Source organism: Epinephelus moara, chromosome 16 (genome assembly GCF_006386435.1).
Source record: "Epinephelus moara isolate mb chromosome 16, YSFRI_EMoa_1.0, whole genome shotgun sequence".
Lineage (NCBI taxonomy): Eukaryota > Metazoa > Chordata > Actinopteri > Perciformes > Serranidae > Epinephelus > Epinephelus moara.
Window position 1 is genome coordinate 17473565 of NC_065521.1, and position 16579 is coordinate 17490143.

At 41.9% G+C, this 16579-nt stretch overlaps 1 protein-coding gene across 2 annotated transcripts in view; it reads right to left on the reverse strand.

The window, feature by feature from the left end:
• The window catches only part of soga1 (suppressor of glucose, autophagy associated 1), a 132652-nt gene that overhangs the window by 21729 nt on the left and 94344 nt on the right, over positions 1 to 16579 (reverse strand). The window contains exons 6-15 of one of the 2 annotated variants that reach the window (XM_050064234.1): positions 15709 to 15876; positions 14290 to 14443; positions 13203 to 13755; positions 12494 to 12794; positions 10760 to 10993; positions 6849 to 6983; positions 2963 to 3085; positions 2514 to 2744; positions 1889 to 2005; positions 1637 to 1804 (exon numbers count right to left, since the gene is read on the reverse strand). In XM_050064234.1, coding sequence (XP_049920191.1) covers positions 1637 to 1804; positions 1889 to 2005; positions 2514 to 2744; positions 2963 to 3085; positions 6849 to 6983; positions 10760 to 10993; positions 12494 to 12794; positions 13203 to 13755; positions 14290 to 14443; positions 15709 to 15876 — 2184 coding nt within the window. Of the gene's footprint in view, positions 1 to 1636; positions 1805 to 1888; positions 2006 to 2513; positions 2745 to 2962; positions 3086 to 6848; positions 6987 to 10759; positions 10994 to 12493; positions 12795 to 13202; positions 13756 to 14289; positions 14444 to 15708; positions 15877 to 16579 lie in introns of both variants that reach the window. The other variant, XM_050064232.1, reaches the window with a different exon arrangement.

Genomic DNA, 16579 nt, shown 5'->3' on the forward strand with positions numbered 1-16579 from the left:
GGGAAAAAAACTGCATTTATGACAGATGTCTCACAACAACAGATAGTAGAATGATAAATACTCTGGGAACAAAGGTAAAAACACATGAAAAGCCTTTTTTTTAATTGCCAAACTTTAACAGGCCTCTCTGTGTCCTCCCTCTTTCTTTTATCTCCCTCTCTTCTCTCTCTCTCTCTGTCTCAATTACTAGGCGGTAGCACACAGGCTGTGCTCTATCTCAGAGGCTGTTAATTAACACTGACACAATTACTGCCTCTGCTGCTGTTATGAAACACACAGGGAGACAATGAGAGAGGAGAGGAGGATAAAACATTAAAAAGCATTACTCACAGACTGCAGACAGACAGACAGGGAGGGAGGGAGGGGATGGCAGGCTCTGATGGACAAATAAGCCACTTGACAGTTTGAGAAGCAAAAATTGACCACCTAGGATGTCATCGATTTCAAGAACCACTTGTCAACATTTTATTTGCCTCTTCAGAGCAGGAACACCCCAAATAATTCTCTTTTCATCTGTCTGTATCCTTACAGGTCTACTGTAACTGCCCGATCTGCTGGATTCACAAGTGGCTTGTTTATTTTGTCAGACTTGGCGGTTGTAACATCAGCAAACTTTTCTGTAGTCCATGAGCAATGTGCTCCTGCGCTGATTTATTGAGGATCTCCCCACTCCATTGATTTTTCTTCTTGTCCTGAATTTGTTCCACTCTGCTAAACCTTCCCAACATCTGAGTATCTGATCTTTTTTAAATGTCAAGACACAAAACTGCAGAGCAACTAAAGGAAACTGGATCATCCTATTCCCTTAATGGACAACACAGAGGTTGTAGAATATAAAATCAAAGCAGTATGATGTGTTTTGTACATTGTTGCATCAGACCCTCTATCTCATTACACCAATTCAAGTTTGTGTCTCTTAATGGACTGCACTGTGGTTCACTCTGAATGGAGCAAAGGACTGAGGGCAAGTTTTGTTTTACTGAGGAACACTAAAAAGCGTGCTGATTGGTCTCAAGTTATATATTATGTATCACTACTGCCTTTAAAAGCTGTGTTTCAAACAGGAAGTATCCCTCTACAACATTAATTTCCATGACTAAATAAGCAACAACCAAGAAAAAGACTGTTAGTTCTGTTAGAGTTTAACACTAATTAGCTCTGCTTAGCTGCTTCATCATCACAGCAGTGTGGGTGGAGTTTGATCAGAGTTGATTGATAATGGCTTGGCAACATGAATCCCAAATCGTCATTGGTGCACAGAAATATGTGACATCACTTTTATTCCACAGTTGTGAGGCATGTTCAATTTGAAGGCAGTTTCCTTGAAATGGTGTGCAACATGCCTTGAGGTACGTTTTCTCTTGTATGGTGGGTGTGTCAGAGGTGCACCCAATCAGCAGTGACGTGTATATAGACCAAATTCTAGCAGCTCTTTACTTATTACACATAAAATTTTTGTTTTTATTTTACACTTGCTTTGGCTGTGTGACATCTTTCCTGAGCCAATAAATCCCATTTGAATTATGATATAATGGAAACTTTTCTATCACCGGCAGAAGATATTGTGTTTACGTAGGAGCCCATTACTCATACTTAAATTACTTTTCCTGTCTGATCTTATAGAAACACTTCCTACCTGGGTAATGAGGCTCTTTAATTCGGTCCTCTCCACCTCCCATGATGCCTTGGCCTTTGCAAACTGCTGGGTGAGTTCTTGGGAACCTTGTCGCTCCTGTCGCAACTCTCCACTCAGATCCTGCAGCGCCACCTTCAGGTCTGCCAAGGTGCTGCTCACGGCGCTAGACTGCGGGGGAAGATACGCATTTAAGAGTGTGAATATGTGGGCGTATGTGTGTGTGTGTGGGTGGGTGTGTGTTACTCTACCAACCTTGATAGTGGGGCTGAGTGGCTGTTCGTCTGCAGCAGCCCTCTTGTCAGTCTGGTGGGCGGGGCTTGTCAGGTTCTCCTCCTCCAGCAGCAGGTAGAGGTCCTTCAGACTGTTCATCTAAGGAACCAATCACAGAGCAGGATCACCTGTCAATTATTTATCATGGCCTCTAATATTATGTAACACACACTTAGAGGTGATCTCCTACAGTAGGACAATTTTATGATTTTTCCTTTTTTTCTAATGTACAAATGTCCATTCAGATACAAAATCCAAAATTTAGCACAATACAATACATTACATTTCACATTTTATGTTAAAAAACTCACATTGTGTTGTGCCGGAGTCATTTGTTTTCTGCACTACATTCAACCACAAAACATGTTTCTTAATGTTTTCACTGGTACAAAACCTGAGGTTACATCACTCTTACATTTCTGAGGACAAATGGAGATATCCTTTGAGGCTTTGAAGACAATGGAGTATTGATTTTTAGATACACAGCCTAGCTGCTAAATAAATAAATATCTTGTTCAAAATGAGGATATGCTGTATGTCAACAGTGTGGACAGTCAGCTATTGACTCTGCCAGAAGAAAAGCTTTTTTCTTTCCATCCCCTCCTACCTCCAAGATGTCTTTCCACTCTGTGTCCTTCCTGCAGCCCAGCCTCCACTGTTTGAGGAAGCAGCGCAGTTTGAGGCTGAGCAGTAGCAGGGCCTGTTTGAGGTGCTGAGACTCCTGGACCAGCAGAGTCCTCTCCTGGCTCCATAACTTCTGCTGAAGCCGAGCCTGGAGGCCCAGACTCTGCAACTGGAAGTCCCGACGGAGCAGAGCCTTCTGGTGCTCGTCCTGGAGCTGAGAGGGGTGGATGGTTTGAGACAGAACAATAAGAAGGGGCTTTCATTGTTTTCCAAGACTTAAGACACCAAGATACATCAGCACTTTAGTGGGTTCTTCTGTGCAGTTCTGTATAAACTGGTGTTTCAGTGTGTCTGTGTGAATTATAGGAGTGTTGTTAACAGGTTTAGTTCAATAGTTTGAGTGTCTTCGCAGTGTTTAGTGCTGAGACTGACCTGTGTGAGTTTAAGAGTGGTTTCTCTTTGAGCCTGCCTCTCCTTCTCCAGCTCCCCCTGAGTGCCAAGAGCCGACTCCTCTGCTTCAGACAGCCGAACCTGGAGGTCACTGAACTGGATGCACTGGAAGACAGAAAGAGGAAGATGAGGAAAGGATAAGTAGGGGGAAAAAATAGGAAGGGAGGAGGGTGGAGTGAAAGGAAAAAATAAGAATAAACGGAGGGAGAGAAAGAAGTAAAGGAGCAGTAGATAGGGAAAAATTGGTGAGTAGGAAAAAAGGAGAGAAGCAGGGAGAGATTAAAGAAAAGAATAAGATGTAATGGGAGGAGAAGTGGTGAGGGGAGGGGGAGTTAGAGGGAGGAACAGTCAAGTGTGAGAAGCACGTAACATGGCAGTTTTGTGCTAGAACACCCTTTAAATCACACCTTGGCTGTGGCACGCTACTGTATGCACACATGCACACACACACACACACACACACACACACACACACACACACACACACACACACACCTCATCTCACGCACTCCCCCATGCCTCATTTGGCTGCTGAGTGAGTGCGATCCATCGACCCACCACTGTACCATTAATGTCCTCTTTCACCCTCCACTGGGCTCAGCCTCTGCCCTCCATCACCCTCCACCCTGAGCACCACCCGGGCCGCTCACAGCCTCCACTGCCAGCCTGAAAAACGACTCTGACCTCTGTTCCAGTATGACTCACTGTTGTGAAAAAGCGGCAGCTGCTCATGCAATGTGTGCAAAATCATTAAAAACTGTGGCAACACAAAAGCAAACGTGTGAAGACTGAGTGTATTTAAATACACTAATAACACCACTTTGATGATACAGTGTAAGAATGACTTAGACTCATCTGTCTTTAATTCTCTTTAAGATATTTAACAAGAAAACAAGTGTTTGTGAGGTTAAATGTGACTATTCCAATGCCAGAAAAGTTACAAATACTTTCTTACGGTGTAAATAAGGCAGGGTCACCCACCATAAATCAATAGTTCGATAGTTTAGGAGACTTGCTTTTAGCTGAGACACGATTCCACTCTTATGTTTGTGCAGTAAGTTTGGAGCTAGAGACTTTGTCCTAAGCTCAAAATTACGCTGAACAGCATCTCTTAAGATCACTAACTGATATGTCTCTTTTAATTTGCAGACAAACTGAAATGTAAAATCTTAGAGTTGTGGTTTCACTATTTCTTGGCAACCAGCAGCTGGACAGAGTGACGACTAGATTCCAACAAGTTACTGCGGCCAAAGAGAAATGGTTACAGCACGCAATTCCTCATAAAACCACAACTCTGGATTTGCCGGTCGGTGTGTTTTTGAATTTTGAACAGAGCCAGGCAAGCTGTTTCTCCCTGCTTCCATCCTTTATGCTTATCTACTCCTGCCTCTTGCTACATATTGAACGGACAGATCTGAGAGTGAAATCAATCTTTTCATTTAACTCTCTGCAAAACAAACAAACAAACAAACAAAAAAACACAATTTGATTTACCGCCTTGCAGTTGCCACCATGAAGCACTCAAGTTTCACTTACAGATTACATCCATGTCTGTGAAAGCATTGATGCTTCACACACACATGTCCACCGGCAGCACAAAAGATCTATACAATCAGCACAGTTTCAAGATTAGAGTCACCAACTCGAATCTGACCAAAGTCTCCCCTTCTGTTTCTAAATGATGGTGTTGAATAATGGCCAGAAAAGTGTTTTTATGGAACATTATGATGTCACAATGAAGCTGACCTTTGACCTTCTGGATATAAAATATCATCACTTCATCCTTTTATTCTATTAGATTTTTTTGTGAAGTGTTGTCATAATTAGCACATGAATTCTTTAGTTATGGCCAAATACATGTTTTGTGAGGTCACAGTGACCTTGACCTTTGACCACCAAATTATAATCAGTTTATTCTCGAGTCCAATTGGAGGTTTGAGCCAAATTTGAGAAAACTTCACAAGAATGAGACATACGCAAGGTCACAGTAAACTTTGACGTTTAACTACCAAATTGTGATCAATGAATCCTTGACTCAAAGTGGATGTTTCTGCCAAATTTGAAAAGGTTCCCTCAAGGTGTTCTTGAGATAATATGTTAATGGGACTGAGAAGGATGCAAGGTCACACTGACCTTGACCTTTGACTATCAAAATCATATCAGGTAGTCGTTCAGTCCAAGTGGACGTTTGTGCCAAATATGAAGAAATTCACTCAAGGCGTTCTTGAGATATTGCATTCACAAGAATGGGACGGACAGAAAACATAATGCCTCCGGCCACGGCTATGTCACCAGGAGGTATAAAACAAAACACACAGACAAAAAAACAACAACAAAGAACAAAACAAATAGCACATTGATCTGAATACTGAGTGTATGTAAACACTGGATGTGGGTGCTGCTGTGTCACTGCTACAAACAACTGTTCCTCTATATCTGACACTCTTGTTATCTTTCTCCTTCATTCTATTTCAGTCTCTCCCTCTTCCATTCATCCGCTCAGGATAAAGATGCAGACACACACACAGCCCTGGTTACCATGGAGACACGCCAGCAAAAGGTCAACCAAACAAAGGTCTTTTCTTCCCGTCAATCCCACAGCTGACGGTGAAGTCACTGTTTATGTTTGTTTACAACAGTGTTGCTAGCATAAGTTTGCCACCACTGTACCACATCAGCAATTTCAAGCTACAATGTGTGTGTGTCTGTGTCTGTGCAAATATGCACATAAATGAGCTTTTAATTAACCTTTGCAGGGCTGTCTGTCTTCATGTGTTTGCTCAAGAACAAGTGATGTGAGTATACACAGCACATGTTTAATATAGGCCCATCTTCAGGGGCATAATGAGAGTTTTCTATCAGATTCAGCAATGCCAATAAACATTTAATATTACTAGTGGATGGTATGAGTTCATTTTTGACCCAAGAAACAGAATTTTAAGCCTCCAATTCATAATACAAGGTCCACTTAACAACGTTTTTCCAGAGCTTTTACCCACATTTTAGATTTTCCTCAGCAGATGGAGCTTATTCACTTGTCACTGAAATGGCTCAGTTGCCATTATTTAAACCATCTTTGAAGGCAGGAGGCAGGACTTAATCCACCATATACAAGCAATGACCCATTATCATGTAACCAAAGTTCTCTCCCACTGAAGAAGATCGAGAAGTATGGCTGAAAACTTTGGAAAAAGCTAGTAGGTGGACCTTGAGTTAATTAGAAACATTTACTTTGACAAAAAAAAGATGGACACCCCTGATTAGTGTCACCAGTTCAGTATCTGACCAAATGTCTTCCTTCTATTCCTGACTTACGATGTGAATAGTGGCCGAATAAGTGTCTTAACAGAACATCATGATGTCATGGTGAAGTTGACCTTTAGCCCTTAGGAAATAAAATGTCATCAACTCATCAATTAGTGTATGAATTCTTGAGTTACAGTGACCTTGACCTTTGACCACCAAATTCTAATCAGTTCATCCAAGTGAATGTTTGTCCCAAGGTTGAAGAAATTCCTTCAAGGCGTTCACGAGATATCACGTCCATGAGAATTAGATGGACAAATAAACTGAAAACATAATGCCTACGGCCACGGCTGTCACCAGTGCGGAGGCATGAAATTATCAGTAACAGTCCCTTTTCACATTTACTGTCAGCTTCTTTAGTTACTTTATCATCTGGGACAGGCTTTAAAGGAGCACACGAGACCTTCTGTTTTTTTGCCCTGAAGGAATTTTTAGACTGTGACCAGCTAAAAGCTTTAGTGTCTGCCTGTGTCTGGAGAGACTGAGAAACTTCGGCTTCAGGCTCGAGTGTGTTAGTTTGTGCCTGTCATGATGTGAATGGTCGTGATTTTGAGCGACTCACCAGTGCATCATCTGCCTCCTTCTCTCCCTGTTCCAGCTGGCTGTCTTCCTGCTTTTGCGTCTCATTGCTGTCTGATTGGCTGTCCTCCTCAGTTTGACCTTTCATCTCCGGCTCTGATTGGTCCCTATAATCAGGCTGCTGCATGCATGCATGGGCAGGTTAATGAATAAAAAAAACCCAAACAAAAACAAACAAAAAAATCACAGAGGAGAGAGGGAGAGACAGGGGAGAAGGAGACGTGGAACAAAAACAAAAAGGAGGGGAGTGATAGAAATGAAAGAAAAACAAGACAAACAAACACAACAATAAGAATAAAAAACAATTCAACCAAAATGGCGTCCATCCGTGTGACAACATTGAGAATAATGAAAAACGAAAAACAGAAACAGCTGAGTATGGATCTCACAAGACGAAGAAAAGGATGTAGAGGAAAAAGAGCTTGGTCAAAGAGGAGAAGGAGAGGGTGGAGAAAAGAAAGAACAGGAGGATGGAGGGTAGAATGAACGGCTGAGGGGGGAGGAGAGGAAAAGGAAATGGAAGAGGACACAGAGTATTGGAAAGGAAGGAGAGACAGGGAAGAAACAGCAATTGGAGATAGAGGAGGGAAGAGAGAGGGAAAGAGGGAAGAAATAAGACCAGAAGGAGTAAGGCGGTTAGGATGAAAAGTCAGAGCGAAGGGGCGACGGGGCAACAAGGTGAAGGAGAGGAGAGAGAAACAAGTGCAGGTGGGGAAGCGAAGCAAGGAGAAAGGAGAGGAGCAGAGTGGGGACAAGGGAAGGAAAGGGATGTGAGGTGAGCAAGGAGGAGTCAGAGGAATTAGGGATAAAGAGATGACAAAGAGGTGCAAGCGTGAGGAGTTGGAGAAGGAAGGAGGGGATGAAAGTGAAGTGCAGAAACCGACGGTTATGGTGCCCGTGCAGAGAGAAAGAGGGAAGGAGGAAGGGACGAAGGGAAGGGGACAGGGACAGAGGAAAAGGAGGGAGAGATCGAAGGGGAGTTGGGACTCAGAATTGGCCTCTAATGGAGTCTAAACATTGAAATGCATTATGTTAAAACTTTGTATAATTTCATCACAGCCTCCTCCAGACAGGCAAATCAGATTAGGTCAGAATAGAAAACACAGATTTTTAAAAGAAACAAGTTTCTCTTGTTGTAAAGGCAGCACACCAAATTGCAAACACATCCATCTTAAGTCAATTTTGTCCACTATTGAGTCTTGAACGTCTTCTTGTTTTTTTTTTCAAACACGGTAAAAGAATTACCAGTGTGGTGAGAAAATGATGGATTCTCATCAGAACTGGAGTTGTTAAAAATAATGTTCCTGACAGTCGAGTATAAACTGAAAGTCTCTGCTGATTCCAATGTGCATTTATAACTGTGGGTCCTATACCATTATAGAGTGGAAAATACAATAGATGCTCAGAGTAAATTATAAATCATTGACAGTCGACTCAGTGATTTGAATGTCCCAGTGGACTGAAATGCGATTTATGAGTTAAGATTGGAAATCTGTTTAGACTGAGCTCATCTGTCTCATCTGCTGCTTTAAGAAACCTGTGTGGTGAACTCTTCAATCATAATCCCTGGTAGATACCTGCACCATTTTTTTCTTCTCATACAAATGATGGATTTTAATGACTGTCGTTATAGCGATCAAAGTATAGAGTCAGTTTTGAAGTTGTTTTCAAGTCTTGTGTTTCTACCAATGTCAGAACAACTTAAAAGTGTACTAAGCAGGATTTTCCTTAAAGAAATATGTATAGACCCGAACAGAAGAAATTCCTCTCATTAATCACTTATGATTGAGTGTGGTGGTTTCTGTACCTACAAAGACTCTGCACTCTGCCTTTGACTTCTCATTTTCTTCTTATTTTGCTATCTTTGGGACTTTTCTGGGCATGTAGCTCCAAGAAAATAACACTGTTTAGGTGAGGTCGGGGCTTTAAAAAAAGGATTCGGACTAGGTGCAAGACTGTGAGCAGCATGCATCCAAAAAGTAGCTATGAAAATCGCAGACACGTCGCAGAAAAACGCAAATGCAGCGAGGCAAAAAGCCAAGCAGACAAAGCTTGTTCTAAAACAAGACTGAATCTGGGATTGGCTTTCACTTTCAGTTTCACTGGCGAATACCAAGGTAGAGGATAGGGATGAAGACTAACTCAGAGTTGGCCTGTTTTCTGTTGGACAGGTAGATGCTGGCGGTTAGCTCAGTTAGCTAGCTTGCTATATTGGCTTCTCCGTTACAACAATTGTAACATTCCATACAATGATTACAGGAGCTTGCAGTGTAAATACAAGCCATGACCTGATATAAAGTTGGAGGACATGACAAGTCCTTAAAAGTAAAGCCAAAAAATCTTGATCAACCCCTGGTGGTCGGCTTCAGTTCAGGTCATAAACCCCGCCCCCTCCATGTTAGCAGATGGGACATGGGCCAAAATAAAACTCAAAGTACACTTCAAGTAAATTTTTTTTTTTTAAGCGTTAATTTTTTTCCTGATAAGTTTGGCTTTAATTAGTTATTTGATGGTATAAAAAGAGGGTTTGATGTCATGATTGACAGCTATGTGCACCAATCGGTGTGCTAAGGATTAATGGCGGTGCCTGCGATTGGTTGTATGGGTGTGTGGGCGGGAACTTGAAATCGCGGAAAAGACTATTGCACAGACTGGCTCGAAATGATGTCACCAGTGCAAGATGGCTGCAGCCATATTTTGGACATTTTGGCTTAATTTTTGTAAGAGGGGCTGAGGAGTTAACCTTATTAAAGGATTTTTTGGGGGGATTTTTTCCTTATCCACTGTGAGGGTCTAAGGACAGAGGGATGTCGTATGCTGTAAAGCCCTCTGAGGCAAACTGTGATACCTGATATTGGGCTTTATAAATAAAATTGAATCGAATTGTATTGAATTGAATTGAACTGATTTGAATTGAATGTTGTGTTTACAAACAATAACCAACAATCCCTGCATAGTATACATCTACTAGCAGCTTAACACTGGTCTTACACCTTCTAGATTTTTAAACAAAATATTCAAATGAAAACTGTGTCAGATAGCGCTTTTAGTCTATGTTTATAGTTAATTATTTGCTAGTCAGCTACACTGCATGATGCTACAGAATTCACCTCACTGAATCTTACTCGGGACTGTACGATACAATCAATCCTGCCAGCCTCTATCATGACGCCACACTCAGTTACACCATAAATGTGAGCAAATCGGTGCAAATAAATAAATCTTTAGATATGAGCAATATTGTTCAACCACACTAGATGTAAACCCAGACTGTATGTTGAATTGGTTTTATGATATGCTGATGAAAATATATATAAATAAATGATGCTTCATGTGCTCTTAATAACCCCACTATGTCCATGCATACAAACAGGCTCCATTTGAGGCCTAAAGCAACATCGAAATACCAGGTTAGGAGGTGATTTAACAGCATGCAGAGGTTATGGGTGGCATCGCGTGGAGAGGTTTACACTGGCAGCTCAATTCTGAATTCAGATTTCAGATTCTTATCAATACATATAGCAATGGCTGATTTACGTTCACAGTCTTACATTTATGTTTGCCATTCAAGGGCTATTTGTCCATTTACAGCCGTGTTGGAAGCATCTCAGTTAACAGATCAGCACATCAGATTTGAGCATGCTGTGTAAATCCATCCTCCACTGTGAGGAGAAACTAAAGCAGCGTGTTAAGATGGGACTGGCAGTGTTATTCAGCCAAACTAATGATTAGGCACTGGACCAAAGACAAAACTGAAGAATAGAAAAACAAACCAGTGACAACAGAAAATAAAAACTCAACAAAAGCAAAAGTTTAAAAAAAAGAGACTGATAATAAATGAAAGAGACAGAGTGACAAGGAGTGGGGGGGGGGAGTGTGTCTCTTGTCTTGTACCTTCTCCGCGGCAGTGTTCAGTCCATTCTGCTCATCTCCAGAGCATGGGAGGGAGGTGCAGGGTGAGGGCAGAGGAGACGCTCCTTCCACCTGAGGGTCCCTAGCACCTGCTGGAGGTTTACCCAGGTTGTCGACCTGCTCCACAAAGGCCTGTAGCTGTGTGTGTAGGGCCTGGAGCCTGCTGGTCAGAGCACCAACTAGAGGCCGGTCCGCCAGGTCAGACAGCTCTGAAATCTGGGCATCAAAGAAATCACAGACTTTATAATACTGTAAGTCATTATTGGCTGTGTGAGGGAACAGCTTGAGCTGATGAATGATAGGTTGTGGTGGCTGAACAATCACTGCAAGAAAAAGTGTCAAAGCAGAAAGATTAAACAACTGTCACTGAGGCTGTGTTCTTCACTCCTGTAGTTTCTCTTCCTTCAGTTGAACCAAAGAAATAAAGTGATCCGATGTTGCCATTTAAATGTTGTTAAATTGGGGATTATTGTGACTCAAGGGAAAATACACCGAGGCTTAGAAAGGTAGCTGATTCATTGAACAGCTCTGGTCACTTCTCCCCTTGAATCATCAGAAAATCTGAACAGTTTCTTCCGGTGACTAATATTAAGTCATGCTGCACTTGAAGAGCTTAATTCATGTTATTTAAAGATCCCCTACACTCAAAAATGTGTTTCTGTTCTTTCTATGTCTCCTAAAATATCCGACCCTCTGTGCAAAGTTTGTCAGTAGAGAGGTGTTTTCACATTCCTCTACCGAAGAGGGCGATGTCTATTTACTTCCCTAAAATCTGATAAGTATGTCACTAATACGAAAGCCATTCGCTGTCTAATATGGAAACACATATTGACAGGGGGAACAGACTTCGCACAACACTGGCAAGAAACCTGAAGCCTCCAGCCCAGAGTGGACTTCTCAGGACAGGGATCAGAGTTAGCATCGTGAGAGTCTTGACAGCAAACTTTTTAGAGTGTGTTGTATTTGGATCTAAACTGGACCAATGTGAACACACTGTAACATCGTAGCAGATGATAGTGTATGTTTCACAACCACTGCTGCCAGTTAGCCTACAAGGTTACAAACAACATAAACAAATAAAAGATGCTAACTACACCTACCTTTCTGATACGTCTGCTAGTCGCCAATTTTGGTGCACAACAGACTACTTATCCGAGTCTGGGTCTGACTAAGGCTCAAACATGCATGGCTAAATCTCTCCAATGCTCTAGCACTGGCCATCTTAAAGCACACTGCTCTTTCACCGGTCAAGCTAGCACTGGAGACAGCGAAAGCAAAGCCTACTGCGAGCAGCAGTGGTGGGTTGTGCAGAGGCCAAATCTCAGAATTTTTCATTGAGGAAGAAAGAGCAGATCTGCTTCCGGCCCCTTTTCAGAGTTTCTTTTTGACTTTTTATGTAGGAAAACAATGTTAAACTAAACATTAATCATGCAGAGTATTAAACTGAGTCTGGAGGGGACTTTAACATATCTATTTTCTCTATATGGCACTGGACTATAGCTATCATCAATAACAACAAAGGCTATTTTAGAGACAAACAATAATTACTCTATGAATCACATGCTGTTTTAATACATACATTGCAAAGTTTTAGTGAGAAAATTATGAGAAAAGAATTAAAGATCCACAGGGTTATCTATTCAGCTTTCATGAACATCCTGAAAAAGCTGACTCTTTCGAAATGCAAAGGTTTCATCTACCACAGAGGACATGTACCTGGCTGTGAGGCTGAGGTTTCTCCAGGTCACACGGCTCCGCTGCCTCGTTGCTGCAGACCTTGTGATAGATGGATGGGGAGGAGGAGAGGCAGTTAGACTCGGGGGAGGTCAGGAGCTGTATCGCCGTGGAAACCAAGCGAGCCTGGTCCCTCATGGCCAGCAAGGCATCATGGTCCTTCTGCCCCAGGTACCCTGGGAGTGAGGTTGGTGCGTCAGCGTTGTCCTCGATCTTCTTTTTCCGCTCCTTTATCTCCAGGGCGTCAGTCTCACCCCCTACTGGCTCTTTGCGGTGAGGCGGGCTGAGGGAAAAACAGAGGAAGCACAGTCAGGACTTCTCATGCCTGGTAGCTTAAAAGTCGAGACTGAAAGTTCATTGTTCACCTTTAGGTGCTCAGAAAAATGGAAATTCAAACATCTGTGATTCCATGATAACTGGGTGAACTCCTTCTGCTGGAGATGATCAAAAGTTCACAGAGAGCTACAAAATGGTAGTTGTGGTGTGATTTATTTTTTGTCACCCTCTGTTTCCAAGGTCAAGAATTATCATTCTCAATCTAACATAACTATGGGTTCTTCTAATCTCTTATCAAGCCTGTGCATATCTGGAGAAAATCTGGATTTTCAAGCAATTTTGGTCAGACATTCACATTGTAAAAACCCAGTTTCACCCAAAAAATGTTATAAGGGAAACTAAAAACTTGGAATACCTTGGGAGACACTCAGCTGAGTCTCCAGCCTCTGCGTCAGTCTCCAGAGCCAGTCGTAGTGAGGAAGAAGAGGAGGAGGAAGGCGAATGGTAGGAGGCCAGATCGCAGCGCTGCAGGTTGGACAGGAGCACTCGGTTCTCGTACTGCAGCTTCTTCACCTTCCCGCTCAGTTCTCCAATCTGAAGCCTGGCCAGTCTGAGCTCCTCCTCCTGGGCTGGGGCGTCTGTGCTGATAAGCACCGCCCCTTCCTGTATAGTGTGCACTGGGCTGTCGTTGAGCAGGCCGTCCGTTAGCGACGCCAGTGAATTGGACGACAGCGTGGATGTTGGAGGTGGGAGGTCAGATTTATAGCGGTTAATCTCATTCATCAGAAGTTTGTTCTGTTCCTCCATCTCAATGAGAGACCTCCTCAGTAGCTCCGCCTCCTCTTCTACAAACTGGAGGTGTCTCTGGAGCTCCATGACGTTTTCAGATGAGGCCCCTCCCCCGAGTACCATGGCTCCTCCTCCTAGGCCAAGACCACCACCAACACCAGTAAGCTCCTGAGGACCATCTATAGAAACAATGAAAGGTCAAAAAATTGAGAAAGCAACAGAGGAACAGACTAAAATGTATGAAATATAAATGTCCAAAACATGTCTGAAATGAGGGGAGCAAATATGATCTTAAAGGAACAGTTCAACATTTTGGGAAATATATTTTCTTGCTAAGATTGATAACTTTCAGTGTATTATTTTTGTGTCAGATAGTTGTGTGAACACACTTTACATTACTTTTTATTTTACTTTAACTCAGAAATTGATAAATTAATTATAAGCTAGCTAGTTAGCCTAACTTACCTTTAAAGTTCAAACTAGTTATACAAGTGTTTGGCATTTAAGGTAAGCATTGCCGATCTTCTAACACCAAGAATACCATGGACGGCAATTAATGGAAAAAAATAGTTCCAGCCACATTTTACACCTTTTCCAATTCGCTAATTACACCTGTAGATTCAAGATTATTTCCGTCTCCAGAGGAGCTCACGCCTCTGATAAATGAATTATGGAAATGTATAATTGACTGATTAGGTGAGATTAAAAACTACCTTGTGGTCCCTTCATGTCGTCCATCTCAGCTCGCAGCCCCCTGTTCTCCACCTCCAGCTCCACGATGCGTCGACTCAGCAGGTTGGCCTCCTCCTCCACCAGCTTTAGGTGGACTCTGATCTCTGCCTCACGGGTATGGGGGGAGTCAGCAACCTGAGGGGGAGTCATTTAAAAAGACATAAGGAGAGGAGATCCAGTTTCTTTCTCACCTCCCACCTGGTCATTCACACACTTTAAAATTAAGTTCTGACCTTTGAGACCCACATAGACCCATTTTTGTCTTTTTTGGCGGGGACAGGAGATCTTTAGGGGGAGATAGCAGGTCAACAGTATATGCCACAAAGAAGTGGTATACATTACCTGAAAGCTGGGAACCTGAAGATTAATTTGAGATGCAGCTCAGTGCTGTGTGCCACATTTTTCTAGTTATAACTCTTCAATAAACATTTTGTTTTGATTAGGCGCCTCATTAAATTTTACAGGGTTAGAGTGTATAGGAGCTTTTTTAGATTATGCATTATGCTGGAGGTATATGGCGGCCATTCCCATGCTTATTTCTGTCTCATAAGTTGTTACAGCAATTTTTGAGTTGATACCATTTGTTACACAGTTTGGGTGCTAAATTCAAGTATGTTAAACCACATGAGAATTGAAAAAAAATGGTCAATGCTCACTTTGGAGCATTATTTAGCTCCCTTCCTGAGAAGCTAGCAGAACATGGTTGGTACCACGGTAGGACAGGAAAGACAGGAATGTCGGCTGGGATAGCCTGCAATGCGGCGGGTCTCAGAGGGTTGACACTGTTATTTAAGTGCTTGTAAGTGTTTTTTAAACCAATTTTTTCCACCATGATGCAAAGGACAAACTGTCATGTTAGTAACACTTTCAATAGTAATGACAATGTTTTCAGAATTACCAGTCCTGGACATTTAAATCCTCAACACACAAGTGATTCTGTTGTTTTCAGTTTTAGCCAGTGAGATGGCTCAAAAGAGTTGGATTTAATGAGTTCTGCAGAGTGTTTTGGCTGTTTCTAAAACAATACAAATGCACCTCTGTAGAGTTTTCCCAGGCGTTTTTGGCATTTGGGTTTTATATGGGTACAAAGGGAGGGAATATTTTCAAACCACGACCACTATAATAGCCTGTTTTGCAGCTCTCAGACAAACATTAAGAGGTTCAGAGTTAAATGGTAAGAAAAGATGGAAAACTTGGGTTTTTTAATTTCCTTAAGGTGTTGTCAGAAAACACTTCTGTATCACGCCTCTAAAGGTGAAATCAAAATCCTCCTCCTTCTCCCAACTCCTCCAGTGTGTGGCAGCTTTTTATTCTCCAGACAGTAATCTCTGCTTTATGACTAATGACAAAGTAAAATCTGACAAACTTCCTTGTCAGATTTTACCATCCTCCATCCTCACCTCCTCTACGGTGAGCGAGGCGTTGACGTCTCCGTACAGCGACCTGTATTTGGCCAGCTCCTCCTTCATGGCCTCGCTGTCCTTCACCAGCTTGGTCAGCTTCTTGCACATTAGGGCTGATTCCTCTTTGGCAAAGTGGAGCTGACACTTCAGGTCTGAACTGTCCTCCTGCAGTGACGGGACGGAAAGAGAGGAGAGCACTGAAGTGACATCGATACAAAAACTGCTGTATCACAGAGAGTCTGACATGACGCACACATATCTGTTATCATGCAATGTAGAATTCCTGTTTTAGGCCTGTAACAATTTGTAATTTGTAATTGTAACAATTAAATGATCAATTAATGCTCAATTAACTGAGAGACATTGTAGTAATTGATTTGTCTTTTTAAAGTTATTGATTAAATTGAAAAGCCAAACATTTGTATGTTCCAGTTTCTATCAATTTTATTACTTGTGTGAAGTTTTTTTTGTTGTTTTTTTTAACTTGTTTTGGTCAGACTAGCAATGGACAATTACCAATTAACTAATGAGTTGAAAAATAATCAATATGTTAATCACTAATGACAGAAGCCATTTGGTGCTGTCCTAGCCTGATCTGTTTTCGATTTAAGAGAAAATGTTGAAAGGGGACCTTGATAGAAACACGAATGCTATTGATAATTTTCATGTTTATCCATGTATGATGCAAACTCTCAGAAAGGAAACCAGTAATGTATAAACCAATTCAGTTGTGTCAGATATTGAGGGTAGCCTTGGGTAGTAATCACCGTACTACAGTATAGTGGAATTTAGAAATCCTGAAGGTATGATTTTCAATACCGTAAAAAATACAGACGCTCCTCTTTCTATTAAAGGAAATGACCACTTT